Source organism: Electrona antarctica, assembly GCF_951216825.1.
Source record: "Electrona antarctica genome assembly, chromosome: 18".
Classification (NCBI taxonomy): Eukaryota; Metazoa; Chordata; class Actinopteri; order Myctophiformes; family Myctophidae; genus Electrona; species Electrona antarctica.
The window spans coordinates 22628051-22639020 of record NC_136799.1 but is presented as its reverse complement, the minus strand read 5'-3'; the positions used below and the strand labels follow the sequence as shown (position 1 = coordinate 22639020).

Here is a 10970-nt window from a genome sequence, read left to right as displayed (position 1 = left end):
AATTAACACCAGTTGAGCGACAAGCTACACGGTGAGTGTGTATATCATATTAACTGCTATTTTGCCAAGTTTGTAAACGTTTTTAAACAATTTGAATATAAAATAGCTATAATGACAAGTTGGCAAGTTGAAAGTGGTTAAGCCACTCAGGCAGCTAGATGCAAAGTGCCTCTGTACAAGACACGGTACAGTGAATTCCTTCCTGTCAACCTCTATCAGTGATTTCATCTGCTATTGCTTTATATTTGAAAAGGCCTACAGTACCTATGGTCGCGTTTTCAATGCACATCTGTGTGTGTGTGTGTGTGTGTGTGTGTGTGTGTGTGTGTGTGTGTGTGTGTGTGTGTGTGTGTGTGTGTGTGTGTGTGTGTGTGTGTGTGTGTGTGTGTGTGTGTCTGTGTGTGTGTGTGTGTGTGTGTGTGTGTGTGTGTGTGTGTGTGTGTGTGCAATGCATGTATATATTTATACAGTATATGTATGTGCATGAGGAGGTGGTGTAAATATCTGTCAAACCACATAGCAAACTGAAAACTGCTTTCAAGAAGTGAGAATGAAGTTGGTGTCAGTCATCCACAATACCTGGAGGAAACAGATGGTGGCGAAGCCAAACTGTAATGCTATGTGGAAACTTTGTTTTGCTTTTTAATTGAGCTTAGTTATGATGAGACAACGGCCATTTAAGTACACAGTTATTCATCCTCACACACAGACTGACAGTGGCAATGACGCAGGGGCAATTTTGTACGCTGTTATTTTGATTCACCGAGTCATTCAGCTTCAGTTACTCAACTTCCAAACAACAAAGGTGAATTCAACCTAAAGGGGCTACATTGCCTCCCTTCGAGTTCCCTGTATTGTAATGAGCCTCTTATCGGTGACGTTTCAGCCACGGTGCATCCAAGAAAACTCAAAAGTGTCTCAATTAGCGCACAAATGAGGAAGGTGTTGGGAATGGTGACCTCAATCCTCCCTTTTATCAGCCAATGTTTTCATAAGAGAGATACTGTACGGGATGTGAATCGCCAAGTGGTTTCGGCGCTTAAGAGTGTTGAGAGAGTGACTCACTCGACCAAGTGGACCCAGAAATCCAAGTTACAACAGTGTCAGGTTTTGCACTGGTGGACATCATCACCGCTCCACAAGTTTCTACAGGGCCCGGCCTGGCGCTGGCCCGGTCCAGCTCATCATGACAAAGCCACAAACTGACCATTAGGGATGAACTCAGACCAGCGCTCAGTGAGAGTTGAGTGGCTTCATGTTTGTTTTCCTGTCACTCCGAGGAGTGGAAAGGGTGTGTTTTCACAACCTGTCAGACAGCCATCTCCTGATGCCTTGCTCTGAAGCCTGCTCCTCACCTCTCTGTCTCTCTTTCTCTCAACCCATATGTGTTTCCTCCCCCTCTTCCCTTTCTTTCGCAGGTCAAGGGTTGCCACTTAGCCCCGGAGGAAGAAAAGCACATGTGACATTGGATCCTGGCAGAGCTAATGGCCGTGACTTGGTAAGTTGTGTGTCACAGCCTGGCTGAGGCTGAGGCAAGATAATGGGCCAAGAGAGTGACTGGGTTAAACCCACAGGATCAGGGAGGGGCCCTGCCTGTTGTCTTTACTGATCTGCAATCAGTCTCACTTCTGACACAACACGGTCAAAGACCCAGAAAGATAAAAGCTGCCATTAAATCAGATAGGTTAGGTATGAAATACTACAGGCCTGGGAGGTAATAGCACATGTGAAAAGATTATAGTAATATGCTTGCAAAAATGGCGGTGTAATCTTTGGCAGTTACTCTAAAATCACAGTAATCATATGACTCAAACTAAATATGGAAAATGACTTGTTGGATTGCTTCTGAACACGAATAAGGGGAAAACAAGATAATTGAAAAACAGCTTATTTTATAGATTTAGAAGAATTTAATTATAATTCAGAACATATTAATAGAGTTTAATATTGGATAATGTTACCATTTTATTTTACACTGGTAGCAGGTAACCTGCGGCAGGTAACCTGCGCATCTCCAAGCTTTGGAGATGCGTTAACAAGCTCATAATAGTAAAGGGAGCAAAGGGGATTTGAACGGGGATGAGAGGGCCCCTTGTTAACACAAATTATGAAACCCATCCCCATAATTAAATGTAGAACACTAGGTATTTGGCAAAACAACACTTTAACCCTCCACAATCCCCCTTGTCAAACTATATGAACAAATGAACATTTGAAAAACCGCATAGGAAGTGAGCACAGACAGAGAAGATAAAGGTCTATTTACACTGTACATAAGTGCTGAGCATTTGTTTATAAGTGAGAGGGGCACTCGGCTTGGGCATGCAGGGTGGCCTTGTGGTTATATAGCTTGTGATGTAACAGAAATATCCTACGTTCAATCCCCATAATAGCTAGTGTGGCCATCAACACCCATGCAGCTTGTCTGTGTCCTCAAGCAAGCAAGACGCCAACCGCCAGAGTTCTTCTGGATAAAAGACATCAGCAAACCTCTACAGTAAATGTCATCTTGTCTATATTGTGGTGTATTTGTTTGTCAGGGCTCAGGGTTCGCTGCATACCATGTTTCTTTTTTCTTTTTTGTGCAGGAGAGAGGTTTCAACCCGGTCCTCGTCTGCTTAGCAAGTTCTATGGTTCTAATTAGGGTTGCTCTGCTCGGGTCAACCGTCCCCACCTGCATCTCCCAGTGACAGAACTGCCTGTGGATGGATAGCCTCTAACCTACCACAATCATTCATTCTTGACCCTGGTCCTCGTTTAGTCATCTATTATCCACTCCCACATCACCTGTCACCTCACCTGTGTGTGTGTGTGTGTGTGTGTGTGTGTGTGTGTGTGTGTGTGTGTGTGTGTGTGTGTGTGTGTGCGTGTGCGTGTGTGTGCGTGCGCGTGCGTGCGCGTCTACCTGTCTACATGCTTTACCTCATTCAGACACGCATGCACAAATACAAATACGTGTGCACAGTGCACACTGTCTGCAATTGCCCTGATACATGCTCCCAGCTGTGAGCAGAGATAAGAAAAATAGCACAAGTTAGCGGTTAGCATATGCAGCACTATTTGCTCACCCCTTTCTCAAACAAAGAGGTAAACCTACCCCTGATAGGACAATTACAAAGTCTACTCACCTCACCATGCCGCTCTTACCCAACCGTCAATGGGTAGTTGGGTACTTAAAGGCGAACAAGGTTTTGCATTGGCTGCATACTGCACCCTTTTTCTTTTGACATTGTTCTGCGGTGCAGATTAAAAGAAAGACCCATATTGGAACTTGTTCTCGTTCTGTTTGCATATGTTTTTTCCTTTTCTCATTTCCATTTTAGTGGTATCGGAAAGTCACCTGCAGAAAGAAGGCAAGTGATGCAATAATGGAAGTTTTTCTTTTACTTTTCACCTTGTGTCAAGAGAGCATATCAGACCCGTGGCCGCGACACCTCAGTCATCCCTCAGATAAATATGCCTTCGGAGGTTTAAGAAACCCACTTCCTGGTACACATTTAAGATACCTCTATATGACCCACACGCACAAACAGGAAACATCACTCTTTCATCTTGTGCACGCTGCAATGCACTTTTATTTCTTCTGATAGGTTGCAGCCGGAAAGAATGGTTTTAGTGAGCGGCTGAGCATGCACACAAGCTGTGTTCACCTGGTTCAGAAACATCAAAATGGAGTTGGATGTAGGGTGAGCCAGACTAGCAACAGAGACTTTATCTTGGAACTCATGCTGACGGCTCTTGACCCTTCCTTTCCTAGGAAGAGTCAAACTCTTTGCTGAAACATGAAGGGTAGCCATCACAACCTTTTCACCTTTTACACACCTTTTACCTCTGCTCATTTTTCTTTATGACATGAACACCTACACAGCAAAATCCTCAGTATCAGGAAACCTCAATGTTTGATGGGCGGGTCCCCTGGGTGACCCTATCAGCATGCAGTGTTACTCAAAGGCACGCTTTAGGTCTTTGGGCCGGGCTTGGGCCTTAAAGTAAATGCAGGCCCTCAGCAGGATAGCACGCAGTCTGGGAGGCCTTGTTTCCCAGCCTGTTCAGAGGATGGAGGGGGGTGGGGAGACTCAGGAACAAGACAATCCATCAGAGCCAGTGCTCTGAAATAGAGCAACAAGGAGGCCTCCACGGGTCAACTGACTGGGGTCAGCACACACAATGTATGGACAGGAGGGAGTTCCTGCTCTGGCTCCTCTTTGCAATCTGAGAGAATATAAACACGGACAGACGGAAGTGTTCTGAAATCGAGTGGAAGCAGAAGCGGTGTGTGCTGAGTGCAGTCTCTGTGTTTGTGTGTGCAGTCAGAAATCAAATACCGCTTTACCCCATCTTTATAATAACGGTATCATACCATTCATGGACTGGTGACTGCGGTTCTTGCCTTGACACGACCTTGGTTCTCCTTCGCATTGAAGGAGGATGATTGTTAAAAGCATTATAAAGATGTTTTTGTGTACTCCTGATGAATAAAAGTATGATACAGAGTCATTGATCTGGTTCACGACCTCAGTGAGCCTTTTTTGTGTGTAATCACACAAGTTGATCAAGAGTTGGATCATCTGTAGGTCAATACCCCTACAGGTCTCTCCATGGCTCACCAATCACCTACCACCTCACCGATACTCCCATAGTGCTCTTTGCTTGCACCGCTGGGGGTTTTCTACACACACACACGCACGTGATTATGGCACATTCATCACTTCATGTTTGAAGTGATGAATGTGCCATAGATGCATCATTAAGTATACATGTGCCTAAGTGAAACTTAGTATGACATTATGGACATAATTATGTGCACTATTTTATACTTTACTTGTATTTTTACATTGTTGCCCCAACAGGGCCAGTCATCTAGAACACGACTTAGCCTTATCCGATGACAAGCCAGCGCCCGCTGGCGATTGCCGCTGGATGTCCCTTCATGGGATAGTGCCTGTAGGAGTTGCTCCCCACCTGGCTTCCCTCCCTCAACATCGGTCATTTTGTTTGTTCAGCCAAAGCGGATGCACTATGGTGGATCAGCTCGCCTCTGCTTAGCTCCAGTTAGCACATTGCTAGCTTGAGCTGATTCATGCACTAGCTGATTCCATTAATAAACTGCACACAGGTTTGCTATCCATAGCTACAGATCGTACAGGGAAGCCTGTCCACCCGTACGCAACGTGTTGCACTTATGAGCTTCAGGCAGTAATGCTCGTCAACCAGAGGGCGCTCTACCTGACACTAAAGGACGAATAGGGAGACCACCTGCTCCAACCACTACAGATGCTGTGCTAGTTATATTGTACTAATTTTATTGATTACCGTTACCCCTTTCCTAGCCTGGCCAGACTAATATCACTGTGTAGATATTGGTCTGGGATCTGTCTGTGGAACCTGCACTGCATTTTGGAAATATTGGCATCCTAAAGTTGTGAATAGTATTGAGTCTGTAAATCAGTACACCGTGTAATTAGAAGACACCACACACATTTGACTTTTCTACACATGTGGTTATAGTACACAGAACTGGCACAATATAGAATTATATAGAGAGGATCATGTTATATTGGAATGTAAAGGGTGTTGATCCATACTTGATGCATGGGAAAGGTGTCATGTGCTGAGAATGTGTGTATTCAGGGGTTCCATGCACTAGTGTATCAATGTATCCAGGATTTTACTGTGTACAGTACATACACAGGCACACACTTCCAAACTATATTAACTCACACTGATGGAATTTTCCAAAATATGGGGTTTATTGATTTTAACTGCAATCAATACTTACAAAAAGAGTTTGTTTTTAATATAAACTCACAGAAATTACTGTAGTGAAGAAAAGAAAAACATGGCTGGAAAAATACATTCAACAGTTTACTTTCTTTGTGTCAAATCAGTTCACCTCTGTTAAACAAAACGTACGAGGCAACGTGGAACATGTGACTTTAAAATGTCCTCCATTATAATATAAAAAAGGCAGACGAGGCCTTAGCTACCTGGAATGTATTCAGAAGAGGCACTTCAAATGGTTCAGGGAGGTATGGGGGGCAGGGGCAAACAAGTGCATCAAACAACCAATCAAAGAAAAATATCCTTTCCTCAACCCATTTGGTCACAGCTATTGCTTGTTGTAATAATAATTTGGGTATCCATGTAAGAATGTTATTGACAGGAGGTAAAAACAAAAACAGACCACTCTTTGAACTCAGAACGTCCTAAACCAGTGATGTAGTGATCATGGCGATACTCATCACATGTAGCAACTCTTTACTTGTGATAACAGAACCATAGTGCTGACAGAAAGAGAGACCTTTCTTTTTCAGAGTTAGGAGATATCTGAACGAAGTGAAACAATAAGCGGTTGTATTAAAAAGGTCATAACAGATAGGCACTGCTACTGTCTAGCTGGTGAGGGTTGTGGACAGGATAGCCTAGGAATGAATACAAGCATATCTGTTTGGGAAAGTAATTGCAGTCCAATGAAAGGGAGAAACAAAACAAAACAAAAATCTACAATAAATAATCAAAACGCAAAACATCTTTTTTTGCATCTTTTTTTTGCTTTAAATTAAGTTTCATTTTGACAAAGTGTAGTTGCAAAACAAAAAGTCATCGTAGTACAATATATTAAACTGTGAAAAAAGGAAACTGACAAAAAACGTCTTCACAATCTTTAGATTAATATGGAAGATCATAATTTAACATAAAAGAAAATATATTCTATTGTTCATTATCCAGATAAATACAAAACAAAATTAACAAAAAAAAATGCATATGATCACCAATAAATATGTTTTTGATAAGTTAAATAAGCAGTGACAAGCAAACCTTCTGTCTGGAAAGTTTTTCAAACAATAATAATAATAATAACATTAATAAAAAATAATTATCGAAGCAAATAAAAGGGATGTAATGAGTACAGTGCTCCAGAGAGCAAGTTCTAACGAGAGAGAGGTGGGGAGGTAAAGTTAAGGATAGCTTGGAGATTCCGATCTTATCTTAAGTTGTAGGATGTACAACTGCACCATGAGAATGCTGGGAATTCCCCACTGTCTGTGGATCGGCATTAACGAGGGGGGCGTGGCTGAGAAGCCAGTCAGAGTCTTAAAAAGGTTTAATAACCAGTTAGATATCAAGACTTCCTTCCACCTCCCTCCAACAAAAACAAAAAACTGAAAAAGCCAGTGACCAGCAACAGGAGAACATTTCAGGAGGGGTAGGGGGTATGGGGCATAACCATCTTCCAGTTCAAAGTCCTTCCTGCAGACTCCCTCAGTCCACATTACATAAGATGGGGCTTGAAAAAGAATTGTTACCAGGGGGCAACGAGAAGGACCCAAAAAACAAACAGTAGTCCATTTACCCTTAACACATGCAGAAACCGCCCCCAGACACTGTTTTTGTTACTTTTTTCCATTACAACTATTCATATCGTTTCAGGGCTTTAGTTTTTTTGCTTTTTTTTCTACTTTTGTCTTAGCTCAGTCTGTAAAAAAAACAAACAACAACAACTGCGGATCTACAGATACATTAGTGAGCACCCTCTAGCTAGCTCGGAGGGGAGGGGGGGAGGGGGGGGGGAGTGGTATCATCAGGGGGTGGAGGGGAGGTGGGGTTAGTGCAACGCACTCCCTATTCCATGGCCACTTGTGTTGCTACACATTCAAGAACAAGTAAAAAGGAAAACAAAAAAATTAACAAGTGGCACCTGGCAAAACAGTCACATGATGCTCTCACATCGTTCTCATTGTTCAACTTCCTCTCCTTTTTTGGCACTATGACACATGGTGAGGGGGGGAGGGGGGGGCTTCTATTAAAACTTGCCGCGATGATTACCGGGGGGTGAAAATGTGATTTAGATAAGAGTTCCCTTAATTGACTACACATCCTCTATTATCTAGGAACTTACGGTGTCTTGCATAAGGGAAGGAGAGAGGAGTGGGGGGGGGGGTCAGAGGTAGAGGGAAGTGCCGCGTTCTGTTTGTGTCACGTGACTTTAAAGGCGCCTGTGGACATGTGCGGTCTAGTCGTCGGAAATGGAGAGGCGGCTGAAGATAGGAAGGCGGCGGTTGGTATCCAGGGTGGGGGACTCGGAGCCACTCAGACTGCCTCCGGAGCTGCTCTGGTAGCCCTCCTGGTCTGACAAAGAGTCAGGCGGGCTGGACGGAGACTCGAACATCTGAGGCGACTGCAGCATGGGCCTGAAGAAGTATGGGGTGCTCGTGGGCGAGGGGGGCGCTGGGGTGCCAGGCTCCGTGCCTGCTGGGCCGGCGCCGAGGCTGGGCCCGAACAGGCTTGCCAGCTCCTGGCTGGAGTAGGTGAAAGGGTTGCTGCTGGGCCACTCAGGGACCTCGTCAGGGAAAAACATGGGTGGCGGGGTTACGGAGGTGGGGCTGTCCCTCAGGCCACCCGAGCTGGAGAAACCGGCGAAGCTGTAGCTGTGCTGCAGCCGGGGCCGCTCCATCTTGTTGCAGGAGGACGAGGAAAGAGGGGAGGAGGGCGGCGGGGGTCCACGGCGCTCCTCTGCGTTGTGGATGAAGTGGCAGCGGGGCCCGTAGGGGCAGAAGCCGATGGTGTGGAAGGTGCGACACAGCTCCGTTTTGTATTTGGGATGGCGGCTCAGGCTTCGCAGTTCATGGATGCCATGCGCAAACTGGCATTTGTCGCCATACTTGCAGGCGCCGTTCTCCTCGAAGGGCCTGCACAACTCAGTCTTATAGCGGCTGGAGTTCACCTGGCTCTGGCCGCTGCCTGTGCTGGTGGGACTGGCAGGCCCCTGCAGGCACTTGTGTAAGAGCCGCTCACCCGTCTCAGAGAAGGAGCGATCTCGCAGCCGGTTCTCCTTGTTGTTGTTGCTAATGTTGCCAACCCCTGAGATGAGGGCAGAGTGGTCCGCAGCCTTCAAGGTGTTCAGGAATTGGTTCTGGTTGAACTTTGTACTGCTGACCGAGTGCCGTCGCTGGTACACCCCTCCCACCGAGGGAGTCCCCACCGCCTTCCTGTCCAGCAGGGCTCCGGTGGGGCTGGAGATGGACACACTGGTGCCAGTGCAAGGGACAGACATGGGATGGGGGGCGCCCAGGTTGTTGTTGTTGTTGTAGTTGAGCAATTTGTTCTGCAGAGAGAAGAAACACATTATTAGTTGGGGAAAGCAATGTGATCTATTCAAATGGCAAGCAATGAGAATCCAGTTTTCATCAAGGGATGGCGGGTTGGGGATAGGAAAAGAGAAACATCCATAGGTTCCTTTTGCATGACCATGTTCTTTTTGGCTCTAAATACACGAGCGGATACAGGCCTATAGAACAGCAGCTGGTTTGGCAAGTTGCCCTAGTGTGGAATGCATGCCTGCTTAGTAAATGGAGCAGGGAAGCTCAGTGCAGCACGGCTGGTAGTGGTTACAAAGAAGCTGCCATCATTCCAACATAATGAAAGTGCATTAGCAAGGCATCCTACAGAATTACAATGTATAGTACAGAGTGCGATTTCAATACACCTCCAAGCTGGTGGGTGGGTTAGCTAATACTCAAAATGACTTTTATGACGCTAATAGACTGCAATCCTATACTTAATTGAATAACCCATTTGTGATAGGAAATGAATGCATTCCTCTTTTATCAAATGTCCACAAACCAAATGAGCATGTGGCAGTAACTTTAACTAATGATCAAATGTCCAAACCAAATGAGCATGTGGCAGTAACTTTAACTAATGATCAAATGTCCACAAACCAAATGAGCATGTGGCAGTAACTTTAACTAATGAACAACTCTGTCTCGTGGTCGGTAGTTATGCTGATCAAAAAGGTTTTGCACAATAATACTTGTTTACCACCAAACTCGAGTCGAGAATACCATCCATCATTGAAGCAATCCTCTTGGAATATGAATTGCACATTACTCTTAAATCTGATTCAAGTGCGAATCCATTAGAGGGTTGCCTTCAATGCTGGCACGAGTCTGTTTTGTGACTATTAGTGTCTCAACGAATACAATAATTAGTGTAAAGGGAACGCAAAGTGTTTTAACTTAAAGCTAATTAATTCACGTAACGATACAGTTATTACTATCAAAGTCACGACTCACAACCACAATCAATGTGCCAAAATGACAGTGACAGCCACAAATCCCTAAATTTGATGTGGCAGGGGCACACATGCAGCAAGTTGTTTAGCAATTTCACCATTCCGCCAACTTCCCAACTCTAGTCCACAACGCTACAGACATCAAAACAACAAATGTCACCAAATAAAATTCAGAGAGAAACTAGGGAACGTAATCAAAACAAATCCAAGGCGCGCCTCAGCACGCACAGACAGCGAGACAGGGCCCGGAGCATGCAACCATCATTCCACTACAGCAGCAGCAGCAGCCTGCTAGCGAGCTGCTAGCACACAGGCTAACTAGTGTGGTTGGAAGCAGTGATGCGGAGAAGAAAAGTTTTCTAACTACCTTGTTCATTACTTCGAAGTCGAAGAAAGGCGACGCCACGGCTGTGGACATCTTTGCAGCGACGAAAATCTAATCACACGGTGTTAAAAAAAAAAAAAAAAATGAGTTGGGAGACAAAGTTGCGCAGGTCCGTGTGTTTGTTCTGATTTTGACCCTGCAGATCAGAACACCCCCTCTGCCCTGCACCAGCCCCGAACATTTGCTTTATAATCCGCGGCAGGAGGAGCTTCTGCAACTGGGCGTTCTTTGAGCAAACTTTTTTTTCTCCTTCGGGGACACTAAACTTGCATTGGTTGCCAGTTTGTTTGAGAGATGACTACAGTGTTGCACGCGGGATGCATGCAAAACAGCTCTAGCCTTTTTAATTCAATCTGATTCTGAACGCGGTGCCACAGAACAATGAGGAGAGCTCAGTTCTTTTCGCCACATTCCGATTTATACTTAGTCGTACGACGGTGGTGATTGCCGAAAATTGCTGATTTACAAGCTCATAGTGTATTATTGGGCTTGTAGATCTGCTATTTTCTT

At 45.0% G+C, this 10970-nt stretch overlaps 1 protein-coding gene across 1 annotated transcript; it reads right to left on the bottom strand.

The window, feature by feature from the left end:
- Positions 1 to 5443: 5443 nt before the first annotated feature.
- Positions 5444 to 10743, bottom strand: zfp36l1a (zinc finger protein 36, C3H type-like 1a). The gene is made up of 2 exons (XM_079528421.1): positions 10443 to 10743; positions 5444 to 9106 (listed from the first exon to the last, which is right to left on the bottom strand). The coding sequence occupies exons 1-2, from the start codon at positions 10491 to 10493 to the stop codon at positions 8015 to 8017; spliced, it is 1143 nt and encodes a 380-aa protein (XP_079384547.1). The 5' UTR covers positions 10494 to 10743; the 3' UTR covers positions 5444 to 8014.
- Between the last annotated feature and the right edge of the window lie 227 nt (positions 10744 to 10970).